Source organism: Microcaecilia unicolor, chromosome 2 (assembly GCF_901765095.1).
Source record: "Microcaecilia unicolor chromosome 2, aMicUni1.1, whole genome shotgun sequence".
NCBI classification, from domain to species: Eukaryota; Metazoa; Chordata; class Amphibia; order Gymnophiona; family Siphonopidae; genus Microcaecilia; species Microcaecilia unicolor.
In genome coordinates, this window is record NC_044032.1 from 296,516,323 (window position 1) to 296,543,645 (window position 27,323).

The 27,323-nt window shown below is 45.1% G+C and overlaps 1 protein-coding gene across 2 annotated transcripts in view; it reads left to right on the plus strand.

Annotated features, from left to right (window-relative positions):
* The window catches only part of MPDZ (multiple PDZ domain crumbs cell polarity complex component), a 571,809-nt gene that overhangs the window by 375,945 nt on the left and 168,541 nt on the right, over window positions 1-27,323 (plus strand). For both annotated transcript variants that reach the window (XM_030194291.1, XM_030194292.1), the window contains 2 exons: window positions 22,464-22,556; window positions 25,053-25,230. In XM_030194291.1, coding sequence (XP_030050151.1) covers window positions 22,464-22,556; window positions 25,053-25,230 — 271 coding nt within the window. The remainder of the gene's footprint in view (window positions 1-22,463; window positions 22,557-25,052; window positions 25,231-27,323) is intronic.

Here is a 27,323-nt window from a genome sequence, read left to right on the forward strand (position 1 = left end):
CACGTTTTGCCAAAAAACATCCACAGGGAGAGCATAATAATAGACCATTTACCTCGGTGAACAGCAAAACTTGAGAGGAGGAAGTGAAGTAAAGAAAGAGAAAATACTCCCTGCTTTAAGAGGTCCACACAAACGTACTGTGCCTTATCCAGTTTTTGCTAGCCTCATTTCACTTGTTATAGGGGAAAAACCCAGGGAAGAAGCACAGCTGGAGGGGGGAGGGACCTGGCAGCATCGAGTTTCACCCCTGCTGGGAGGATGAGTGACTCAGCATCACCTGGAGTCATCTTAACTCATCAGGAACTGCAATGTAGAAAGAAGTCATTTATCCAGCAATAGGAGGAGTGGCCTAGTGGTTAGAGTGGTGGACTTTGGTCCTGGGGAACTGGGTTCGATTCCCACTGCAGGCACAGGCAGCTCCTTGTGACTCTGGGCAAGTCACTTAACCCTCCATTGCCCCAGGTACAAATAAGTACCTAAGCCGCATTGAGCCTGCCATGAGTGGGAAAGCGCGGAGTACAAATAAAAAATAACCTCTGTTCAACTGTCGCCAATAAAAATCTGGTTAGGAGCTTCTAGACCAACACCAAGAAGGAGCTGCATGATCCAGCTACCATCCACTTGGAGTCGGAGAAAAATATTGAACATTCCGGACTGCATGATACCCTTAGGGGCAAATTACTTGGAACTAATTTTTTTTGTCTCCAGCCGCTGGTAAATGGGTATAACCCATTTGTCTGGACCTGTCTGGAATGGATGAAGAGGAACATAAGAGACCTCAAAGAACTTCATCCTGCCTTGACATCTGTGGAGGAAGCTTACCGGAGTTGAGATGGGAGCCTGCTTCTCGATGCCGGTCCTGAGGACATGGCTCTTCTGCAGCGAGGTAGGTTTGGGCTCGGGACGTCCCATAGGGAGATACTGTCCGACACAGAGGAGGAGCACTCCTGGAAGTTGGAGAAAGATCCCAGATACTTTTTCTCAGATGAGTCTTATGGGATTCCCTCTGAACCTTCCCCACCACCTGAAAGGAGACGGTCTCCACTGGAGAGCCTTTCATTTTTGTCTTTTGTCAAGAAAATGTCTGATGCCATCTGTTTACTCTTTCCAAAAATACTAGGACTAGGGGTCATACGATGAAGCTACAAAGTAGTAAATTTAAAACGAATCAGAGAAAAGTTTTATTCACTCAATGTGTAATTAAACTCTGGAATTCGTTGCCAGAGAATGTGGTAAAGGAGGTTAGCTTAGCGGGGTTTAAAAAAGGTTTGGACGGCTTTCTAAAGGGAAAAGTCCATAAACCATTATTAAATGGACTTGGGGAAAATCCACTTCTTATTTCTGGGATAAGCAGCATAAAATATTTTATACTTTTTTGAATCTTGCCAGGTAGTTTTGACCTGGTTTGGCCACTGTTGGAAACAGGATGCTAGGCTTGATGGACCTTTGGTCTGTCCCAGTATGGCAATACTTATGTACTTATTTCCTTTAGAGGATGAGCCCAGAGCCAAGATGCTCGAGGATCTGGACTATACATTTCCTGTTACGGAGGCTGTCACTGTACCCCTCCACGAGGTACTCAAGGAAGTCCTCATCAGGAACTGAGTGTCCCCTCTGTCAGTCCCTGTCGTGCCCAAGAAGATAGACACCCGGTATCAGATCCACAGTGAACCTGGGTTTGTAAGGCCTCAGTTGTCTCGCGATTCCTTGGTGGTGGAGTTCCCTCTCAAAAGAGCCAGGAGTTCTAGGGGACTATGCCTTGGTGCCCCCAGGCAGAGAAGCTTGAACCCTGGATTATTTTGAGAGGAATAAGTACCAGGCTTCAATGCTCATCTCCCGAATACAGTTTTCTCCGAGGACAAGCAGGCTGCTTGTTCTCACTGATGGGTGACGTCCACGGCAGCCCCTCCAATTGGAAACTTCACTAGCAAAGGCCTTTGCTAGTCCTCGCGCTCCCATGCGCGGCCGTCTTCCCGCCCGAACCGGCTCATGTTCGTCAGTCTTCTTTTGTCCACACTCGGGACGGTAGTGTTTTGCCGCCGTTTCGCACCTCTCAAGTTGACCCTCGCGCGTCTTCGCGATTTCGCTAAAAAAAACAAAACAAAACAGAGACCTTGGTCTTTGTCCCTTCCCGTGTGTCCAGTTTGTTTCCTCTACGTAAGTTTCCTTTCGCTTTCGGGGTAGGCCTTTTTTGTGCCCTCGGTACGGGTTTTTTCTCTCTTCCTTATTTTTGGTGCCCTTAGTCACCATTGCGAATTTTGATTTCGCCGGCGTGATTTTTCCACCCAAGTCATCGAAGTCTCCCAGCGGCTTCAAGAAGTGCACCCAGTGCGCCCGGGTAATCTCGCTCACTGATAGGCAAGCGTCGTGTCTTCAGTGTCTGGGGGCTGGACACCGCCCGCAGGCCTGCAGTCTTTGTGCTCTTTTACAGAAGAGGACTCAGGTAGCGAGATTGGCCCAGTGGAACGTGTTGTTCTCGGGCTCTTCGTCGACAACAGCACCGGAGGCATCGAGTGCATCGACGTCGACTGCATCGAAGTCTTCGACCTCGGTATCGACTGCATCGACGATATAGAGATTTCAACCCTCTGCATCGTCGGTACCGAGACATCGGAAGGCTGCGTCGGCGTCGGTGGTACCGGGACCTCCGCTGTTGCTGATGTCGTCGGACGGTGGTGCTTCGACTGGAGTGCAGGTGAGGGCTGTCCATTCCCGTGCTGGTGGCGGTGAGCCTTTGGGTGGGTCTCCTACCCTGAGGGCTCCTGCGGTACAGCCCCCCCCCCCCCCAGACCGACCTTCTTCGGCCTCGGCCCCGAGGAAGACTGTTGGATTCTACGTCCTCCTCGTCGGTACCGGGAAGCTCCGGTGACATGCTTCGTTTGAAGAAATCAAAGAAGCATCGACACCGGTCACCTTCCCGCATCGGTACCGAGAGCTCTGGGTCGCCGAGGGAGTCGGCACCCAGTAGGCATCGGCACCGGGAGGACCGCTCACCCTCTGTTCAGGAGGTGTCGATGCGCTCCACCTTGGACAGCCCGGAACAGCCTCCACGCCCGGAACAGACTCTGACCTCGACGCCTGCATCGGCTTCCATGTCTTTCTCCACAGCCGCTCTGCACGAGAGTCTCCGGGCCGTTCTCCCGGAGATCCTGGGAGAGCTGTTGCGCCCTTCCCCTCCGGTACCGGGGGTGCTTGCGCCTCCGGTACCGTCGAGTGAGGCGCCGGCTGGCCCCTTGCCCGGGGTGAGGTCTCCGACAAGCGGTACCGACTGCGGCCGCCTCCCAGGAAGACTCCCCGATGCCGTCGGCGGAGGGAGCTTCGCCGGTGCTGGCGAGGGAGTCTACCTCTCTGCACTCCCACCGTGGCCGTGTTTCCACGGAGTCGAGTCGGGCACGGCTTCAGACACAGGTTCATGAACTTGTCTGATACCGATGGTGAGGCCTCGTGGGAGGAGGAGGAGGACATCAGATATTTCTCTGACGAGGAGTCTGATGGCCTTCCTTCTGATCCCACTCCCTCCCCTGAAAGGCAGCTTTCTCCTCCCGAGAGTCTGTCTTTTGCGGCCTTTGTCCGGGAGATGTCTACGGCCATCCCCTTCCCGGTGGTTGTGGAGGACGAGCCCAGGGCTAAAATGTTTGAGCTCCTGGACTATCCTTCTCCACCTAAGGAAGCGTCCACAGTACCCATGCATCATGTCCTAAAAAAGACATTGCTGGCGAACTGGACCAAGCCTCTAAGTAATCCCCACATTCCCAAGAAGATCGAGTCCCAGTACCGGATCCATGGGGACCCAGAGCTGATGCGCACTCAGTTGCCTCATGACTCTGGAGTTGTGGATTTGGCCCTAAAGAAGGCCAAGAGTTCTAGGGAGCATGCTTCGGCGCCCCCGGGCAAGGACTCTAGAACCTTGGACTCCTTTGGGAGGAAGACCTACCATTCTTCTATGCTCGTGGCCAAAATTCAGTCCTACCAGCTCTACACGAGCATACACATGCGGAACAATGTGCGGCAGTTGGCGAGCTTGGTGGACAAGCTCCCCTCTGAGCAAGCCAAGCCATTTCAGGAGGTGGTCAGGCAGCTGAAGGCGTGCAGAAAATTCCTGGCCAGAGGGGTGTATGACACCTTTGATGTTGCATCCAGGGCCGCTGCTCAAGGTGTGGTGATGCGCAGACTCTCATGGCTGCGTGCCTCCGACCTGGAGAATAGAATCCAGCAGCGGATTGCGGACTCGCCTTGCGGATAATATTTTTGGAGAGAAAGTCGAGCAGGTGGTAGAGCAGCTCCACCAGCGGGACACCGCTTTCAACAAGTTCTCCCGCCGGCAGCCTTCAGCCTCTACCTCTACAGGTAGAAGATTTTTTGGGGGAAGGAAGACTGTTCCCTACTCTTCTGGCAAGCGTAGGTACAATCCTCCTTCTCGACAGCCTGCGGCCCAGGCTAAGCCCCAGCGCGCGCGCTCTCGTCAGCAGCGTGCGACTCAGCAAGGCCCCTCGGCTCCCCAGCAAAAGCAAGGGGCGAGCTTTTGACTGACTCCAGCAGAGCATAGCCGACATCCAAGTGTCAGTGCCGGGCGACCTGCCAGTCGGAGGGAGGTTGAAAGCTTTTCACCAAAGGTGGCCTCTCATAACCTCCGATCAGTGGGTTCTCCAAATAGTCCGGGAAGGATACACCCTCAATTTGGCCTCAAAACCCCCAAATTGCCCACCGGGAGCTCAGTCTTACAGCTTCCGACACAAGCAGGTACTTGCAGAGGAACTCTCCGCCCTTCTCAGCGCCAATGCGGTCGAGCCCGTGCCATCCGGGCAAGAAGGGCTGGGATTCTATTCCAGGTACTTCCTTGTGGAAAAGAAAACAGGGGGGATGCGTCCTATCCTAGACCTAAGGGCCCTGAACAAATATCTGGTCAAAGAAAAGATCAGGATGCTTTCCCTGGGCACCCTTCTCCCCATGATTCAGGAAAACGATTGGCTATGCTCTCTGGACTTGAATGACGCCTACACGCACATCCCGATACTGCCAGCTCACAGACAGTATCTGCGATTCCAGCTGGGCACACGTCACTTCCAGTACTGTGTGCTACCCTTTGGGCTCGCCTCTGCGCCCAGAGTGTTCACGAAGTGCTTGGCTGTAGTAGCAGCGGCACTCCGCAGACTGGGGGTACACGTGTTCCCATATCTTGACGATTGGCTGGTGAAGAACACATCCGAGGCAGGAGCCCTGCAGTCCATGCAGATGACTATTCGCCTCCTGGAGCTACTGGGGTTTGTGATAAATTATCCAGTCCCATCTTCTCCCAGTACAAAAACTCGAATTCATAGGAGCTCTGCTGGATTCTCGGACGGCTCGCGCCTATCTCCCAGAGACGAGAGCCAACAACTTGTCCCTCGTCTCGCGGATGCGAGCGTCCCAGCAGATCACAGCTCGGCAGATGTTGAGATTGCTGGGCCACATGGCCTCCACAGTTCATGTGACTCCCATGGCCCACCTTCACATGAGATCTGCTCAATGGACCCTAGCTTCCCAGTGGTTTCAGGCTGCTGGGGATCTAGAAGACATGATCCACCTGTCCACGAGTTTTCTCAAATCCCTGTATTGGTGGACGATTTGGTCCAATTTGACTCTGGGACGTCCTTTCCAAATTCCTCTGCCACAAAAGTGCTGACTACGGATGCGTCTCTCCTGGGATGGGGGGCTCATGTCGATGGGCTTCACACCCAAGGAAGCTGGTCCCTCCAGGAACGCGATCTGCAGATCAATCTTCTGGAGTTACGAGCGGTCTGGAACGCTCTGAAGGCTTTCAGAGATCGGCTGTCCCACCAAATTATCCAAATTCAGACAGACAACCAGGTTGCCATGTATTACATCAACAAGCAGGGGGGCACCGGATCTCGCCCCCTGTGTCAGGAAGCCGTCAGCATGTGGCTGTGGGCTCGCCGTCACGGCATGGTGCTCCAAGCCACATACCTGGCAGGCGTAAACAACAGTCTGGCCGACAGGTTGAGCAGGATTATGCAACCTCACGAGTGGTCGCTCAACTCCAGAGTAGTGCGCCAGATCTTCCAGGTGTGGGGCACCCCCTTGGTAGATCTCTTTGCATCTCGAGCCAACCACAAGGTCCCTCAGTTCTGTTCCAGACTTCAGGCCCACGGCAGACTGGCATCGGATGCCTTCCTACTGGATTGAGGGGAAGGTCTGCTGTATGCTTATCCTCCCATACCTCTGGTGTGGAAGACTTTGTTGAAACTCAAGCAAGACCGAGGCACCATGATTCTGATTGCTCCGTTTTGGCCGCGTCAGATCTGGTTCCCTCTTCTTCTGGAGTTGTCCTCCGAAGAACCCTGGAGATTGGAGTGTTTTCCGACCCTCATCACACAGGACGAAGGGGCGCTTCTGCATCCCAACCTCCAGTCTCTGGCTCTCACGGCCTGGATGTTGAGAGTGTAGACTTTGCCTCTTTGGGTCTGTCAAAGGTTGTCTCCCGTGTCTTGCTTGCTTCCAGAAAAGATTCCACTAAGAGGAGTTACTTCTTTTTATTGAGGAGGTTTGCCATCTGGTGTGACAGCAAGGCCTTAGATCCTCGCTCTTGTCCTACACAGACCCTGCTTGACTACCTTCTGCACTTGTCTGAGTCTGGTCTCAAGACCAACTCTGTAAGGGTTCACCTTAGCGCAATTAGTGCATACCATTACCGTGTGGAAGGTAAGCCGATCTCAGGACAGCCTTTAGTTGTTCGCTTCATGAGAGGTTTGCTTTTGTCAAAGCCCCCCCGTCAAACCTCATACAGTGTCATGGGATCTCAATGTTGTTCTCACCCAGCTGATGAAACCTCCTTTTGAGCCACTGAACTCCTGCCATCTGAAGTACTTGACCTGGAAGGTCATTTTCTTGGTGGCAGTTACTTCAGCTCGTAGAGTCAGTGAGCTTCAGGCCCTGGTAGCCCAGGCCCCTTACACCAAGTTTCATCATAATAGAGTAGTCCTCCGCACTCACCCTAAGTTCTTGCCGAAGGTAGTGTCGGAGTTCCATCTGAACCAGTCAGTTGTCTTGCCAACATGTTTTTCCCCGTCCTCATTCCTGCCCTGCTGAACGTCAGCTGCACACATTGGACTGCAAAAGGGCATTGGCCTTCTATCTGGAGCGGACACAGCCCAACAGACAGTCCGCCCAATTGTTTGTTTCTTTTGATCCCAACAGGAGGGGAGTGGCTGTGGGGAAACGCACCATATCCAATTGGCTAGCAGATTGCATTTCCTTCACGTACGCCCAGGCTGGGCTGGCTCTTGAGGGTCATGTCACGGCTCATAATGTCAGAGCCATGGCTGCGTCAGTGGCCCACTTGAAGTCAGCCACTATTGAAGAGATTTGCAAAGCTGCGACGTGGTCATCTGTCCACACATTCACATCTCATTACTGCCTGCAGCAGGATACCCGACGCGACAGTCGGTTCGGGCAGTCAGTGCTTCAGAATCTGTTCGGGGTTTAGAATCCAACTCCACCCCCCTAGGCCCATGTTTTATTCTGTTTCAGGCTACACTCCCTGTTAGTTGGATAAGTTGTTAGGTCAATCTCAGTTACGTCCTCGCCGTTGCGAGGCCCAGTTGACCATGTTTGTTGTTTTGAGTGAGCCTGGGGGCTAGGGATACCCCATCAGTGAGAACAAGCAGCCTGCTTGTCCTCGGAGAAAGCGAATGCTACATACCTGTAGAAGGTATTCTCCGAGGACAGCAGGCTGATTGTTCTCACAAACCCGCCCGCCTCCCCTTTGGAGTTGTGTCTTCCCTTGTCTTATTTTGCTACATATGGGACTGACGAACACGAGCCGGTTCGGGCGGGAAGATGGCCGTGCATGCGCGGTGCGTATGGGCACGCGAGGACTAGCAAAGGCCTTTGCTAGTGAAGTTTCCAATTGGAGGGGCTGCCGTGGACGTCACCCATCAGTGAGAACAATCAGCCTGCTGTCCTCAGAGAATACCTTCTACAGGTATGTAGCATTCGCTTTACCATCGCTTCACGAGCATTTACTTGTGAAAATCGGTGAGACAGCTGTCAGACTTGGTGGATACGGTCTCTCCGGAACAGGCCGAGCCTTTTGACCAGTTGGTCAAGCAGCAGAAGGCATGTTGAAAGTTCTTGGCCAGGTGCATTTACGACACTTTTGATGTGGCATCGAGGATCTCTGCTTCAAGTATAGCAATGCACAGACTCTCATGGCTGTATGTTTCTGACTTGGAACATTCTTTTCCTCAGAGGTTGGCGGATGCCCCTTGCCAGGGGGGATAGCCTTTTTTAAGAGAAGGTTGAAGAGGTTGCTGACCATATTAGGAAACGCACTTATACTATCTTTTCTCTCTCCTGCCGGGCACCTTCTGCATCAACCTCCTCATCTAGGAGGGTTTTTGACAAGCCACTGAGCAGTCCCTACTACTATTCTAGGCATAGGTACACTCCTTCGGCTAGTCAACCTACTCAGCCCCAACGTGCTCGTTCCCATCAACAGTGTGCACCTAAGGCCCCTGCTGCTTCCCAGTCAAAGCAAGGGACAAATTTTTGACTGGCTCCAGCAGAGCATAGCTGCAGTAAAAGTATCTGTCCCGGACGACTTGCCAGTCGGAGGTTAAAATTTTTTCACCAAAGGTGGCGTCTTATAACCTCTGACAGGTGGGTTCTTCAAATAGTCCATCTCGGATATGTCCTCAGTTAGCTCTCCAAACCTCTAATTTGCCCACCGAGAGCTCATTCATTCAGCTCTCAGCACAGGCAGGTACTTGCAGAGGAAATCTCTGCCCTTCTAAAGGTCCATGTGGTCGAACCCTTTCCACCGGGGGAAGAAGGGTAGGGATTCTATTCCAGGTATTTCCTTGTGCAGAAAACGACAGGGGGGATGTGTCTCTTCCTAGACCTGAAGACCCTGAATAAATTTCTAGTCCGAGAAAAGTTCAGGATGGTTTCTCAGGGCACCATTCTTCCAATGATCCAGAAAAACGATTGGCTGTGCTCTGTGGACTTAAAAGGATGCATATACTCACAACCTGATACTTTCAGCCCACTGGAAGTATCTTCAATTCCAACTGAGAATATATCCCAAATAATCTTTTAAGAAATAGCCTCATTCATATTCTGAAAATATTCTTGTTTCCAACTAGCCATTTTCCCCAAAAAACATTTCATCTTGCAACAGAGTTTTTTTTGAAGCGCCAAGATTTCTGCTTAAACAGAGAGGTAGTTATTCTAAACATATTGTAATATAAGCATGATCAGAATTGTGTTGTGGTTTGATTGTACTGGTATGCAGTGCACTAACTAAAGTCTTAGAAATAAACTAATAATCCAAGCATGATTATGACTGATGGGGTGATGAAACAAAATATATAATCCAATATATTTGCATATGTAAGGCGCCTAGCATTCACCAATCCCCAGACCATTACCAGTTGTTGGAATATTTTATGGGATTTGGTAGTCTGCTCCAAGAAGGGTAAATTGGTGTGCAAGGTCTTGAATATATTATGATCCAGATTTAGAGCATCTATTTTAATAGATGCATATTTCTTTTTCACGAGTTGTAATATCACAATAATCAGTCTCCCTTCTGCATCTGCTAGGTGAAATAGGACAGTAAGACAATTGACACTAAAATAGCCATTTTTTTCTACCCGGCTATGACAAATAAAAATGGTCTTGTACCCATTCAATTTTCAGTTTGTTTCATTCATAAGCAGATATATGATTCCTGTAAAAAAATAAATAAAAATAGATGGGGAGAACTTTGTTAAATATAGTAGTATTTTATTTCCTTTTGATAGGCCATGCTATTCCTTTTATATTTAAAGATACTAACTTAAAACTCTCCATACAGTGGTGGAAATAAGTATTTGATCCCTTGCTGATTTTGTAAGTTTGCCCACTGACAAAGACATGAGCAGCCCATAATTGAAGGGTAGGTTATTGGTAACAGTGAGAGATAGCACATCACAAATTAAATCCGGAAAATCACATTGTGGAAAGTATATGAATTTATTTGCATTCTGCAGAGGGAAATAAGTATTTGATCCCCCACCAACCAGTAAGAGATCTGGCCCCTACAGACCAGGTAGATGCTCCAAATCAACTCGTTACCTGCATGACAGACAGCTGTCGGCAATGGTCACCTGTATGAAAGACACCTGTCCACAGACTCAGTGAATCAGTCAGACTCTAACCTCTACAAAATGGCCAAGAGCAAGGAGCTGTCTAAGGATGTCAGGGACAAGATCATACACCTGCACAAGGCTGGAATGGGCTACAAAACCATCAGTAAGACGCTGGGCGAGAAGGAGACAACTGTTGGTGCCATAGTAAGAAAATGGAAGAAGTACAAAATGACTGTCAATCGACAAAGATCTGGGGCTCCACGCAAAATCTCACCTCGTGGGGTATCCTTGATCATGAGGAAGGTTAGAAATCAGCCTACAACTACAAGGGGGGAACTTGTCAATGATCTCAAGGCAGCTGGGACCACTGTCACCACGAAAACCATTGGTAACACATTACGACATAACGGATTGCAATCCTGCAGTGCCCGCAAGGTCCCCCTGCTCCGGAAGGCACATGTGACGGCCCGTCTGAAGTTTGCCAGTGAACACCTGGATGATGCCGAGAGTGATTGGGAGAAGGTGCTGTGGTCAGATGAGACAAAAATTGAGCTCTTTGGCATGAACTCAACTCGCCGTGTTTGGAGGAAGAGAAATGCTGCCTATGACCCAAAGAACACCGTCCCCACTGTCAAGCATGGAGGTGGAAATGTTATGTTTTGGGGGTGTTTCTCTGCTAAGGGCACAGGACTACTTCACCGCATCAATGGGAGAATGGATGGGGCCATGTACCGTACAATTCTGAGTGACAACCTCCTTCCCTCCGCCAGGGCCTTAAAAATGGGTCGTGGCTGGGTCTTCCAGCACGACAATGACCCAAAACATACAGCCAAGGCAACAAAGGAGTGGCTCAGGAAGAAGCACATTAGGGTCATGGAGTGGCCTAGCCAGTCACCAGACCTTAATCCCATTGAAAACTTATGGAGGGAGCTGAAGCTGCGAGTTGCCAAGCGACAGCCCAGAACTCTTAATGATTTAGAGATGATCTGCAAAGAGGAGTGGACCAAAATTCCTCCTGACATGTGTGCAAACCTCATCATCAACTACAGAAGACGTCTGACCGCTGTGCTTGCCAACAAGGGTTTTGCCACCAAGTATTAGGTCTTGTTTGCCAGAGGGATTAAATACTTATTTCCCTCTGCAGAATGCAAATAAATTCATATACTTTCCACAATGTGATTTTCCGGATTTAATTTGTGATGTGCTATCTCTCACTGTTACCAATAACCTACCCTTCAATTATGGGCTGCTCATGTCTTTGTCAGTGGGCAAACTTACAAAATCAGCAAGGGATCAAATACTTATTTCTACCACTGTATATCTAATGTCAGCAAGATTCATGCAGACCAGTAGCAAACTGTAATCCAGTATCTTAATATATTCCAGATAGTACCAGCACATATTTGTCTAGTTTACTTAAGAACTGTTTATATTGCCTTATATCCTTACAAAGGAGAAACAAAGGGATTCAGTTAATATGGCCCTTATATCACAGACAAACAAGTTCCAACCCCCCTCCCCCAACAATTAATTGCATCATTGAGCAATATATTAACTATCCCCAAAAGGCTATCAAAAACAAATATGTCTTCAAAGCCGTCTTGATGCAGGTATAGAAAGCTGATTCCAGTACTGAAATCAAGTTGGGAAATATGTACAGAGTAGAGCCAACAAATCTGAAATGTAAGTGGGTATGCCAGTAAAGTAAACCTTATAGATTAAAACAATATCTTAAAACAAATCCTAACTGAAACCGGCAACCAATGAAGAGCTTTCTAGACTGGTGTAATATAATCAAATCTGCCTGTACCTAGAAGTAATCAAGTAGCTGAGTTTGCTGATTAATATAGGTCATGATATAGAGAATGATAGTAATCAAATTGATTTAAAATAAGCGCAAAAGCTAAGATTTTCAAACACTGAGAAAAAAATAAGGCTTAACCAAACATAATTGCCAAATAGCCTTACCACTGAAGTGATTTGTGCCTCAAAAGTAAAAAAAAAATATATATATATATATATATATATCTCCAAACGAGAAGTCCTTCCTGTATTTCACATAATATTTTTATTATATATTCTAGTTATCATTGCTTTTATTCTGTCATTATAGATTATAGGGCAGGTTTAATTAGGTCAAAAGTAAAAAATGCATCAAATTTAGCACCAGGTGTTTTAATGCAAACCAGAACTGACACAGGAACTTTGTTAAGCAGCAGTTGCATATCTGGAAGAGGAGGATGCCTCCTTATCCACGTTGCCCTAGATTTTGTGGGATTAAGTTTCATGCCATTCTGACATTACCAATCAGCTCCAAAACTGAACTCACGGCCAGATGCACTGAACTTAATGAGCCATTAACGAGCAAGTAGTAAACCCTGGCATGCACTAAAGACTTTTTTCCGACGATGGTAGCCGCTAACGAAAATGGAATGCAGATGAGCAAATTGTGTAGAAACCCCATTGTAATGAGTTGCACTAAACTTTTCCGATTGCCTTAACGCTGGAAAATTTAACGAGAGGTCTGTTCCTCTCGTTGGTGCTGCGCTGGAGCTACAAAAGTAAAGATTGGCAAAAAAAAGTCAAGTGCTCATCAGGGACATCCTTTATTGGCGTCCTTCACTCACAAACAACGTCTTCCCCCCCCGCCCCCCGAAGACGCCGTGCTGCTTACCCCCCTCCGATGCGGCTCGATCCAGAGGTGCAGTTGAGGACACCCATTCAAAAAAAACCGCCCATTTTGGCCATCTTTCCCCCCTCACAATAATAAAAAAAAGTCATTTTTGGCCATACTTAACTCAGCTCAGAGACCTGGAAGTCTGTGAGCCAATCACAACGCGTTTAGCTCAGCTAAACGTGCTGCGATTGGCTCACAGACTTACAGGTCTTTCAGCTGAGTGAAGCACGGCCAAAAAAGTCTTTTTTTTTATTATTGCAAAGGGGGAGTGACGGCCGAAATGGGCGTTTTTTTTTTTTTGGTTTTTTTTTGAATGGGCGTCCATTTGGCTGTCTTTCCCCCCTTGCAATAATAAAAACATCTTTTTTGGCCGTGCTTCACTCAGCTGAGAGACCAGGAAGTCCCTGAGCCAATCACAACGCGTTTAGCCAAGCTAAACGCGCTGTGATTGGCTCAGAGACTTCCAAGTCTCTCAGCTGAGTGAAGCACGGCCAAAAAAGACTCTTTATTATTGCGAGGGGGGAAAGACGGCCAAAATAGGCGGGGTTTTTTGCTGCTCTGCGCATACACGATTGGCCGACTGTTAAGCGATGGAATAGAGAATACAAGTGAGCTACAAGGAGCAGCTCATTTGCATTCCTATTCTTTGATGCATGCCCGTTCCTTACCGATTCGCTAAGGGAATCGGTAAGGGAAGGGCTCTAATGATTGTTTAGTGCATCTAGCCCTCAATTCTGTAAGATCAGGACTCAAATCATTAGCATAATAATGACAACTCACAAGGTAAACTTAAGTTCTGTTTTTTTTTCTTTTACCACACAGCTGTATACAAATTGCCCCTCCTCCAGAGGTATGAAGTCTATGAGTCACCAGGTGCTATGTAACCAAATTGATTGAATTAAGTCTCTGGCACTGAAGATTCAAAATGCAATTCTAATAAACACACCTTTAAGACAGACACCAGAGCCACCAAATTCTGTGTAACCAAATTGATTGGATTAAGTCACCTGGCATAGGTTCAAAACACAGTTCTAATGAGAGCACCTTTAAGACAATTCCAGCATAAAAATATGAAATCACTGGCACAGAAGTTCAAAAGACAGTTCATTAAAAGCACTTTTAAGATAGTACCAGCATAAAAATATGAAATCAGAATGCAACAACAATTTTAAGTTATAGGCAAAAGACAGTTTAGAAACTTTCAGAGGTCAGACCCTCTGCAAGTGAAAAAAGATTTTTGTTTTGTTTTTTTCTTTTAGTAAGATAGAATAGAAAGCAGGTAATCAGGAAGATATTAAGACACAGCTAACATCAGTTTACAATCAAACCAAGTCTGAAAATGCCCAGCGTAGCTCGGACTAAAAGATCAACTTGAATTGTCTCTTTTGTTTATGTTCAGGACAAGGATTCTGTCATGTTACTATTTTCGTTTTCAGAATAGAGAATTTTTTTATCTAAATTGTGGATTTTTCCAGATGTTTGTTTAAAACAAAAAACCATCCAGTACAGGCAAATTTTTTCTCTGTTTCCCATGTAAATGCATGGTTAAGGGCTCCTTTACAATACCACAGTAGTGATTACTGGCAGGGCAAATGTGACGGAGCCCATTCAATTCCTATGGGCTTCATTACATTTGCTATGCAGGAACTGAATCACTACCACAGCTTTGTAAGAGAAGCCGTAAGTTTGGTGAAGCTTTTTTTTTCTTTTGTTTTTGTTTTTTTATTTAACCAGCTCAACTGCTTACTTTTTTGGTTTCTAGAGCAAATATTAAACCAACTAATGTGACCTAATATTATTATGAAGGTTAAATACAAGGTTTAAGGAATAAGCTGGGAGTGTTGGTTGTACTTTCTTTTCTTTTGTTTTTGTTTTTGTTTTTTTGTTACATATATGAACTCTGGTGTTTCTGTTCTTGGATGCCTACTTTAAGGTCTAGGATGTCCTTTTTCTTGTAATAGAAACTATTATTATTTCTTTTTTATTTCCTTGTTCATACTGATTTTGTTAATTGGAACATTTTTATTCAAGATGTTTATCTTATTAAAATTATTGTAAACTTGAATAAATATTTTTAAAAACAAACAAAAAGCTGCACTAACAAGCAAAATTAATGCAGCTCAGCTTCTTTCAGTAATACATTTCTAATTCCGAGGGGTCACCAATGGAGTCTGACCGAATATCTCAACATAAAGCCAGATTGTTTAGGGTATAAAGCACTAGTTTTCTCCAAAAAAAAGTAGTAAACTGAAAATGAACAATTTTCTCCAAAACCTTAGATGGAAAAGGAAGATTTGAAATTGCTCTATAATTATCCAGTTGGGACTGCTCAGATCAGAACATTTCAAAATGGGTCTAATTATAGAATGTTTCAAGCTGAAGGGAAAAACACCTGCAGACAAATTAGTATTAATAATGGTAAGCAAAAATGGCAACAATTCAGACAAATTGTCTTTGATAAAAGATGATGGATAATTATCTGCTGACGTAAATGTAGATGACGTAGAAGAAAGTGTTTTCCTTAAAGATACTGAAGTGACCAACAAAAAAGAGGACCATGTAGAAGAACTGACATAAGCAATAGAATTCACAACAGAGACTGAAGATGGAACATTCATATAAGCCCCATTTATAGCAGAGGATACAAAAATCTGAGCAGTGAGGATTTAAAATCCAAAATTATTGTACGAAAAATCTTAGTTAGTTTGTACCTACTGATTTCTCTCTAACAAACATGCAACCAATCACACCAAACATACAAAACTCAAACAACATGCAATACAGAAAACCCCCACTGGGGAAAACCAGGGGTTGAGGTCTGAGATGTAAGTAAGCAGAGAACAGAATCAGCCCAAATCCAACACCATCATATAATAAAACAATAACATAATAGCCCATATAGACAATAGAGCAGGAGGTCGCATCAACTAAACCAAACCACTAGCATTAACCATACCTTATCCTGCCCCCATATTCCTTCGTCTTATTCTCTATACAATTTGTATCTCTGTAAAATGATGTATCCATAGCTTATATTATCTCTGCTACACCTTATTCCCATTTATTGTAAGCCGCACTGAGCCCATGTCATCTCTGTTACACTTTGTTCCCATTTATTGTAAGCCGCACTGAGCCTGCTATCGAGTGGGAAAAAGCGGGGTATAAATGCTACAAATAATAAAAAATAATAATATATTATGTACTAATATTGGTGCCAGTCAGACAAAATCTATACCTATTGATTTCTGGTCCAAAAATTATTGATCCAGCTGTTTGGGATCAACATATGTTTTGGTAACATTTCTGTGCATAGCTTTCATGTACATTGGAGCAAGGAGCACATATTTTGTCTCCAAGGCCTTAATGCCAAAAAGCATTTGCATGTATCAACTGTTGCTTTGGTTAAATTCACTAATATAGAGATTGCTGCTCCATTACAAAGGCTGAGCAGCTTTAGCAGCATGAAAGATCTTTAATACCTGAGGAAAATGGATCATTTTGAGGACAAACGGGTACGGGAGTTTGAATTGCATTCAGGCATGTTGGGTCTTCATGTGCCCTTTCAGTCTCAAGCGGATGCTTCAATTGCAATTTTAAAAGTTTTGGTAGACGTTCTTCCATAAACCAGAATAGATCCTCAACCTTACAACCTTCTGAAAGATCAAGGATTCTTACATTGTTGCGCTAATTTTGATTTTCTGCGCCCTTTATGGCTGCTTGTAACTCCATTGCCATGTTGGAAACTTTATGCCATGCACTAGCAGAGTAATCAAGATCACCAATCCAGTGCTCCACTGTGCAAATTCTGGCCTCAAAAGCAGAGACCCATGTATGCAGCTGATTTATCTCTATTTTAATATCCTTGATATCGGCACTGTTATCAGTAAGTAGCTTTGTAATAAGTTGCAGTTGTTCAGATATTGCTGCCATGTCTCCACTCTCTTTCTTTTCTTTAATGGGTTTACTTGGCATCTGTGGGTCCAGATTTATTGATTTGACACTAAAGCTCAATGCAAAAGCTACCTCGAGAGAGAGATATATATATATATATATATATATATATATATATATATATATATACACACACACACACACACACATACAGTACACTCCATTTAAGTGCACGTTGAATAAGCACATGCTCTGTTTAACTGCATGCTGTACTTCAGTCCAGTTTTTGGTGCCATCAATTTCTATGGGGACAAACTTTGGTTTAGCGCACCACTGATAAGTGCAAGATTCCCTTATATGCATGGTTTAATACCACTCTTCTGCAGGAAATACTCCGCATAAGCGTGCACATGGAATATGGAAGCCGATTGGCACGTGACAAAGGGGCGGTAAATTTGAAATCTAGTTGGTTAACTACCATAGGCAGAATAAGCGAAAGAATGTTGTTAGAGTGTACATTGGAGTCATCGTCATTGCGCAACTGTAAGATTTTTAACACTGGCTGAACAAATAAAAGTTCTTTAAAAATTAGAAAGCAAACAAAGTCAAGCATCTAATGCCAAAGAATATGGTGTCAATCCCAGTCAAATTTCACGTGTCTTGAAGCAGAAAGACCAGCTTCTGGAAGACTGGCAAAACAATACAAATCCACACCGGAAACGAAAATGGGCAGAAAAAGTTTAGGAGATAGAAGATGCTCTTCTTTGGTGGTTTTCTCAAGTCAGGAGCAGTTTCCTGTCAGTGGTCCACTGCTTATGGAGAAAGCTAATCAGCTAGCTGAAAGTCTTGGACTAACTGAATTCAAAGCCGCTGTTGGATGGTTGGAAAGATGGAAGGAGAGGAACAACATGAAATTCAAGAAACAGCATGGTGAAAAACAAGATGCTGATGACTTTGGTGCTGAAAATTGGGTTGTTTCAGTTCTTCCTACCATCTTGAATGAGTTTGCACCTCGTGACATTTTCAATGCTGACGAAAACGGACTCTACTAGCGAGCGATTCCTGGTGGAACACTTGCATTCAAACAAGCCGAAACTACAGGAAGTAAAACGTCAAAGGACCGACTGACGATCCTCCTTTGCTGCAATATGGATGGGAGTGAGAAGTTGGAACCACTCATCATTGGAAAGAACAAACAGCCCCGTTGCTTCAAGAATGTTAAGCGACTTCCTGTGTCATACGATGCTAACGCAAATTCATGGATGACTGGGGAAATTTGGAAGCAATGGCTAAAGAAGTTAGACACTAGAATGCGGACAGAAAAGCATCAGATTGTGATGGTTTGTGATAATTGAGCTGCACACAGTGATGAAGTCAGGCTGTCTAACGTGAAGGTGGTCTTCCTGCCACCAAACACTACCTCTCTGATCCAACCTATGGCTCAGGGCATAATAGCCAATTTCAAACAACATTATCGGGCTCTTGTGCTACGTCGTCTGATGAGCGTTATGGATGACCATAATGGCAAGGATAAACATGCTGTTGAACTGGCTCGTAATCTATCACTGTTGGATTCCCTACATATGCAGAAAGAAGCCTGGAATCATGTTACACAGGCAACCATTGTGAACTGCTACAAGCGGGCAAGCTTTGTCAGGGATGTGGAGAGGGACGAAACAGATGCAGCTGTTGCAAACGCGTCAGATGAACAGGCAATTGACATCCCAATCGGTGTTATTGAAGAGGAGTTTCATCACTACGTATCTGTTGATTACGATCTACAAACATCTGACGACAGCACTGATGTCCAGATATGCGCCTACACGCAGGCAACGGCTGATGATGAAATGAGCAGCGAGGCATATGCTGACAAAATTCAACAACCTCCTGTCATTTTTGCAAGAGCGCTGGAGAGTCTCAACACCATGCGGACCTATCTGGAGACCACTGGATGTCAGTGCTATGACAGTTTTTACCATCTGGCAGACGTAGTCTATGGAACTCACAGACACAAGAGTGTACAGAGGACTATGACTGATTACTTCAAGTAAGCCTAACGTCAGTTAACGGAGACTGTATACTGTATGTATAATAAACAGTACTGTACATATGTTTCTCCGAGGACAAGCAGGCTGCTTGTTCTCACGACTGGGTGACGTCCGCGGCAGCCCCCACCAACCGGAAGAAGCTTCGCAGGTGGTCCGCACGCAGGGCACGCCCACCGCGCATGCGCGGCCGTCTTCCCGCCCGTGCGTGACCGTTCCCGCTCAGTCTTGTTTTTTCCGCGCTGGAGAGAGTCGTGCGTCGCCGCTCTCTCTTGTTCAGCCCTAAAAACCGTCGCGTTTTCGCGAATTTCTTTAGTTTTGTTTGTTTCTAGGCGCGTTCCGGCCTTTCTTTTCTTAAAAAAAAAGAAAAAGTGTGAACGCGCTTGTTTCCCTCGTTTTCTAGCAGGGGCGTCGCGTTGTGGCCGCACGGCCGATTTATTTTTCGAGGTGTGATTTACCGCCACCATCGACGACTTTAATTTCGCTGACGCGATTTTTCCGTCGATGTCCTCGAAGGTCCCGAGTGGATTTAAGAAGTGTGGTCGGTGCGGCCGGCCTATCTCGCAGACCGACACCCACGCTTGGTGCCTCCAGTGCCTCGGGCCGGAGCACAATATCAAGTCGTGCTCTTTGTGTCTTGGTCTCCGGAAACGGAGTCAGGTTGCGAGGCAAGTTCTGCGGGACCGTCTTTTCGGAACTTGCGCCGGCCCCTCGACGTCGACCTCTACGGCATCGGTATCGACGGCCGGTTCTTCGGTACCGGTATCGATGCCCGCGAAATCGGCACTGATGGCATCGACCTCAGGAGCACAGGTCCCGTCGGCCCGCCGGTCCTCCGGTGAGGGTAGGGGTGAGAGGCCGCGTGGGCAATCGGCCCCGGTCACTCCCTCGGCCCATGGCCCTCGGGACCGAACCCTGTCTGACCCGGTTCCTCGAGACCGAGGGGGATCGACCTCCTCCTCCTCCATTCCACCTGGCACCGATGACGGGCACCGCAAGAAATCTAAGAAGCACCGTCATCGGTCGCCTTCGATGCATCCGGCTCTCGGTACCAGTGAGGAGTCGACGCCGAAGCGTCCGCGTCGAGAGGAGAGATCCCCTTCGGTAGTGGAGGTACCGACGCGTCAGGGTCCCAGCACTTTGGTGCAGTCTCCTGGACCCGAGCAGCTTCCGGCACCGACACCTCTACCGGCCCCACCGTCTTTCCCGGCAGCGGGCCTGGACGAGTGCCTCCGAGCCATTTTTCCGGGGATCCTGGAAGGGCTGATGCGCCAGGCTGTGCCGGCGCCGGGGGTGCTTGCGCCCTCGGCGCCGTTGACTGTGGCGTCGGCGAGCTCTAGCCCGGTGCCGAGGCCGCCGACACCGCCGCCGCTTGCGGCACCGGTCTCGACCGCCACGCAGGTGGAGTCCCCGTTGATGGAGGGAGCTTCGTCCCCGCCAGCGTGGGAGTCCACCGCTCGACGACACCGAGGCCTCGGTGCCTCGACGTCGAGCCGGGCCCGGTTAAGGACTCAGCTACATGAGCTTATGTCCGATACCGAGGAAGAGGCCTCATGGGGGGAAGAGGAAGACCCCAGATATTGCGTTGATCATTTTTGCTTGTCATTCAACTGAGCGGGAACGGTCACGCACGGGCGGGAAGATGGCCGCGCATGCGCGGTGGGTGTGCCCTGCGTGCGGACCGCCCGCGAAGCTTCTTCCGGTTGGTGGGGGCTGCCGCGGACGTCACCCAGTCGTGAGAACAATCAGCCTGCTGTCCTCGGAGAACACCTGCTACAGGTATGTATCATTCACTATATCAGATGTCACACTTCTTTTTTGGGTCGCAATGGTTAAGTGCACGCTCCGGTTAACTGCATGTACTTTTTGGGTCCCAGACCCTTGCTCTTAAGTGGATTGCATTGTATATATATATATTTTTTTTTATTATTATTATTATTTTTTTTTTAATTTAATTTAATTTTATTTATTACATTTGTACCCCGCGCTTTCCCACGTACAGCAGGTTCAATGTGGCTTACATAGTAAAGAAAAGCATTACAAAGTACATGTAAGAAGAATATTATAAACTGTGGTAAATATAATGGCAACAGTGCCCAAGAATAATGAATTGGAGTAGGGGAGGTAGACAAGGAAAGGATAGGTAAAGGGAAGGAGATTGGGGGGAATGGTATAAAAGGTAGAGAATAGAAGAGTGGATTGAGTATAAGGGGATTTGGAAATTAGGTCAGAGGTGTGATTGGTGCCAGATTTAGTGTCATCTTCAGATCAGGGGTAGTGTAGGTGGGCTGGTAGAATTAAGTTGGCTGGTTAGGGTAAACTTGCTTGAAGAAATGGGACTTTAACATTTTCCTTAATGGTAAATAGTTGTTAATTACTCAGATGGGTCTAGGAGGTAGTGCATTCCAAAGTTGACTAGCCAGAAAGGAGAAGCTGGATGCATAGTAGATTTTGTATTTGATAACCTTTGCAGTTGGGAAGGTGTAAATTGAGATACGTTCATGATGATATAGATCTGTTTCTAATTGGAAGGTCTATAAGAGGTGTAGAGGAGTCATCCGGTCCCAACAGCTGAGAGCACAGGGTGCGAATAGTGGCTGGAATGTCTTCCGTCTGATCTCCTTTGGGAATGCCACGAAAACTTAAATTCTTACAACGCTCCCAATTTTCCAGATCGTTCATCTCAAACTACTGCTTCTCCAGCTGCTAAGTATGAGAGGCATGGGATGCAATTGAGTCCGCATGCTCTTCCAGTAAGCTCCGTGTCTTCTGTTCGACCTACCAACTCACGTAGGTCAGAACTCAGCTTCATCATGCGTTCCAGTATCTCATATTTTTAAGATTTAATTTTGGACTGGATCTTGGACAAACACTGGCAAAGCTCATTAGATAGAGAAAGAGGAACTGGGGAAGCATTGTGCATAGGGCCCTTACCGGCAGCACGGCTTAAAGAGCATTCCTTATCTTTCTTTGTGGATAAAGAGGCTTTGCTCATGGTGATGCCAATTCCCCAGGACACTTTCAAGAAGGTAATTCAGAAAAACTTCCCAGGATGGAGTAGGATTAAGCTAATAATAGTGTGAAAGGACTGGAGCTAAGGAGTTAGGCAGACATTCGGTGCTGTGACGTCACTTCTTCCTAAGCTACCTCGATTTTTACCAAGCTTTCCATTACTCATAGTATCACACATAAGACCAAAAGTGGCACCAAAGGGCTTAATATTAATTAAAAAAATTAGTGGTGTGTTCTGGGGAGCTTTCGTCCTATTTCTCCATATTCCTTGAGCTCTTGAGGACCCATACTACCCTTCTTTTGAAGTTTTAAATATTAGTTTCAGTCCTGAGATACTGCGGCAGAGAATTGCGTGGTGCTGATTATATGTGTGCTAAATTTTACAAAAAAAGAAAAACAAAACAAAAAAACCCCTGAAACCTCATAGTAACAGCATGCATGCTTGTGTATTTATTTTTATAGTTCTTTTCCTTGAAGATGTGATGTTCTCACCAATAATTCTCATTGTATAGCAAGTCAGTTTACATCTTTCAGTCATAACTGCTAAACTTCTTAAACCCACAACTGAATGGGTCATATTCAGAAACTGCTTGACACAGATTTGGACTAATACTTTGATAAAAGCAACTGATCTAGATTAATGACAGAGGGATTTCAACTCAGATGATGGTACAAGCAATATAAGCATTTCTTATTGCTTATTAACAGAGAAATCCCAGAATTGCCTGAACGTGAAGAAGGAGAGGGAGAGGAAAGTGAACTTCAGAATGCAGCTTTTAGTAACTGGAATCAACCCAGGCGGTGAGTACCACACAACTAGAGGTAATTTTTATAGTGCGTGTTGTACAGATGTAAAGTGGGTTTTCCAAATTGCATATAAGTCTACATGCAAAACAAAGTAGGGTGGTACCACAAGATTCACCTATTTTTATGTAATCTGTGCATAGGCATTCCTGATGGCATAGTTTTGGGTGAAACTGAGGTGCAGTTGTGATATATATGAATGTATTTTACAAAGTACATGTGTGCATCATAGAAAATGCACATATTTATGCTTCCAGAGCAGATGTAAATTTGTGCAAGAGAATTTGTGCTCTTGTAACAGTTATTTTAGAAGCACACAACATAGTTAAAAGATGAAGTGAAAGAGGCTGTTAGAGCCAAAAGAGCATCCTTCAAAGAATGGAAAAAGGAATCTGAATGAAGAAGAAAAGAAGCAACATATCAAGCTAGATGCAAAGCATTGATAAAGAAAGCTAAAAGAAAATATGAAGAAAAACTTGCCACAGAGACAAAAAATGGATAGTAAAAATTTTTTCAGATACATCAGAAGCAAAAAGCCTGTGAGGAAATCTGTGGGACCGTGGGCACTCAGGGAGGACAAGGCCATAGTGGAGAGATTGAATTAATTAATTTTTGCTTCAGTTTTATGGAAGATGTAAGAGATCTACCTGTACCGGAAATGGTTTTCAAGGGTGACAGTGCGGAGGAACTGAAGGAAATCTCTGTGAAACTTTAAGTCTTCAAGTTAAAGAGTGATAAATCACCTGGAGCAGATGCTATACACCCCAGGGTACTGAAAGAACTCAAAGATGAAATTGCAGATCTGCTGTTAGTAATTTATAACGTTTTGTTAAAATCACCTGTAGTACCTGAAGATTGGAAAGTGGCCAATGTAACATTGATTTTTAAAAAGGGTTCCAGGGGTGATCCAGGAAATTACAGACCAGTAAGTCTGACTTCAGTGCCAGGCAAAATAGTGGCAACTATTATAAAGAATAAAGTTACAGAACACATAGAAAAACATGGTTTAGTAGGACAGAGTCAGCATGGATTCAGCCAAGGGAAGTCTTTTCTCACCAGTTTGCTTCATTTCTTGGAAGGCATGAATAAACATATGGACAAAGATCAGCCAGTTGATGTAGTTTATCTAGATTTTCAGAATGCTTTTGACAAAGTTCCTCAGGAGACTCCTGAGAAAATTAAAACATCATGGGATAGGATGCAATGTCCTTCTCTGGATTTGGAATTGGTTATTGGACAGAAAACAGAGGGTAGGGTTAAATTGCCATTTTTCTCAATGGAGGAGGGTGACTAATTGAGTTCCGCACTTGGACCGGTGCTACTTAACATATTTTTAAATAATATGGAAATCAAAATGACGAATGAGGTGATTAAATTTGTAGATGACACAAAACTATTCAAAGTTTTGAAAACACATGAGGATTGTGAAAAATTACAGGAAGACCTTAGGAGACTGGAAGACTGGGCATTCAAATAGCAGATAAAATTTAATGTGGACAAATGCAAATTGATGCATATTGAAAAGAATAATTTGAATCATAGTTACCTGATGCTTGGGTCCACCTTAAGAGTCAGCACTCAAGTAAAAGATCTAGGTGTCATTTTAGAAAATATGCTGAAATCTTCCCAGTGTGCGATAGCAACAAAAAAAAAAGCAAATGGGATGCTAGGAATTATTAGGAAAGGGATGCAAAATAAGACCAAGAATAATAATATGCCTCTGTATCGCTCCATAGGTCAACCTAACCTTGAGTATTGCATTCAATTCTGGTTGCCATATTTCAAATAAGATATAGTGCAAGTAGAAAAAGTTCAAAGAAGAGTGACCAAAATGATAAAGGGGATTTAACTTCTCCCATATGAGGAAAGGCTAGAGATTAGGGCTCTTTAGCTTAGAAAAGAGATGGCTGAGGGGGGATATGATTGAGGTCTATAAAATCCTAAGTGGAGAAGGACAGGTAAAAGTGAATCAATTTTCAAAGACCAGGGGACACTCAATGAAATTACATGGAAATATTTTTAATAGGAGGAAATATTTCTTTACTCATAGAATAGTTAAGCTTTGGAACTTGCTCATGGATGATGTGGTAACCACAGTTAACGTATCTAGGTGTAAAAAGACAAGTTCCTGGAAGAAAATTTAATAGTCTGTTATTGAGATGGGGGGGGGGGGGGGGGAGCCACTGCTTGGCCTGGGATTGGTATAATGGAATGGCCATTGTTGGAAGCAGAGTACCGGGTAGATAGACCATTGGTCTGAACTAGAGTGTCTATCCTTGTGCACTGCTCTCAATGAAGTTTAAAAAAACAACACAGTGCAAATAATTGCAATTGAAATTACGTCAGAATATATTGTGGCATGCAGTAATGCAGGATTTATCATCTACCATTTCATTGACCTTACTGCCCTGTATTTTGTGATATGTCACAGTATATCACTTATAACATCTTTCCAGTTGATTCTTGTCATTGTTTGTAATAATCTATTTGTAGAATTGAGCTTTGGAGAGAAGCTAGTAAAACACTTGGGATCAGCATTGTTGGTGGGAGAGGAATGGGAAGCCGATTAAGCAATGGTGAAGTTATGAGAGGAATCTTCATCAAACATATTTTGGAAGATAGTCCTGCTGGAAAAAATGGAACTTTAAAGACCGGAGATAGGATAGTGGAGGTACAGTACAAAAATTGTTTTATACAACTGATATTTATTCTTGAAATATGTGTTTGGTTCCCCTCTTTCTTCTCCATTCACATTTCCAATCTTCCTCTTTTTTTAATCAACAGCTTTACATTATTTGAAAAATTGTTCTTTTGTATTTGATGTCTGTCAAACACACATTTGTGCTCGCTTCACTTCGGTTATTGAAACAGATCAATCATCAGTTTCTTCGATTCCTCATATTCTTTTCTCCAAGCCTTTGAAAATACATTCCTTTTTAATCTTCCCCATTATTCCTATATTTCTCTCTTCTTGGATTCTGCACAGGTTCTGTGTGAAATACTGCTGTTACTTCAAAACTGTTCTTCTTGCTCAGGGTGGGAGTCAGGATGGTGCCATGATAAGATGTGTTTATTTCACACTCCTGCACTGAAAAATTTTTCTTTTTGTTGTTTCCTGCAAGATAGGTAAGAGGAAAGGGAAACAAACTCCTACCTTAACAAAATTGGTGTTTCGGGGGCTAATGTGATGCTCATGTGGTCCCTGTCTTGCCTCATGCTGTGAGTGGGAGCATGAGAGTGGCCTCACTAAGTAAGCTCAAATTTTTGTTGAGCTCTGACATCCCATGCCTACTGCCACAATTGCCAACCTGTGCAGAGGAAATTCTTGGATATTTTGTGACTGATTTGGAATGGGAATGAGCTGCTTCTGCCCCCTTTAGGAGGGGGGTGTAATAGCGGGAAGATAACGAGTTTAAGGTGTGAATCCAAAGGTGCTGAGGGGTGTTGAAATCGAGGTAATCATGAACCAGTTGCATGTTGTATGCATATTCCTTAGGGATATCCGGAAAACCTGACTTGTTTGATGACCTTCAAGACTGCAGTTTCATATCCCTGTTTAGAAGGATTAGTGTCTGCCTCAGCAGTAATTACAGCTCCACTTGTATACCACTACTGACCTTCCCAAGTGGAATAGATATCTCCCCCAAGAGTAATTTTTCCAGTGCCTCTAACTTAAAATGAATTCCAAGGCTATCTTAAAATGAAGGCTTCTCCAGATTTCTGTACTGTAACTACACGGTTTCCGTATTCTTCAATCATTGTTCCATTTTCTTTAACCTGTTTTTATGGTCTCCCGCACTCTGCCGTGAAATATCAAAGAAGAGAAACAGATTTAAGAAAAGCTTCAATTTTTCTCAAGGCTTTGCACAGATCTTCCAAGGAAACCTTCCTCCTCACAGAAGCCTTAAGCGCACACCCCCTGTATTCCAGGTGTTTCATTAAGTAATGGAACTGAAGCATGCAAAGTAAAAGGACCCGGCTTGAGTTGCCATCACATTCTCAGCATTCTCAATTTTAGACCACCTACTGCAACTTTGAGTCCTTATCGAGCCTTTGGTCTGGACTATGAAGTTAACACCCAGGATTCACACTTGATGCCCTTTTTCTGTTCAGGAAGAAAACTATCATTTCTGAGAATTCTAGGCTATAGTAGTGATGACTTAAGTCTTTGAGAGATTTAGGTGGTCAAATATGGTTGTTTGCATTCAGACAAACAGTTATTTTCTATTGGAACACACAGGGAGGACTAGGATCACTGATATTGAACTGGGATATCTCTCAAAGGACAGTTTTAATAGCCACATATGACGTGACATAAGATAGCTTCCTGGCTGACAAACTTAATTGAATTTGAGACCATCCCCCAATGGTCTGTGGACAAGGAAGTAGTGGACAAGATGTTTTTTTGAGTGGGGAATGTCTGGGATAGATCTATTTGGGACTTCATTAAGTAGGAGGGTCCTAAACCAATGCTCCAGGAGAGAACCAGAAAGCCGCCTTCCTTTATTGTCTTCTGTGTGTGTACCCTCCGTACGCATCTGATTAGAAGGAACTTGATAAAATTCTACAGAGATCAAGGAAGTATGATTTGTATAGCTCTAACTTGGCTGAGACAGATACAGTGGTGGAAATAAGTATTTGATCCCTTGCTGATTTTGTAAGTTTGCCCACTGACAAAGACATGAGCAGCCCATAATTGAAGGGTAGGTTATTGGTAACAGTGAGAGATAGCACATCACAAATTAAATCCGGAAAATCACATTG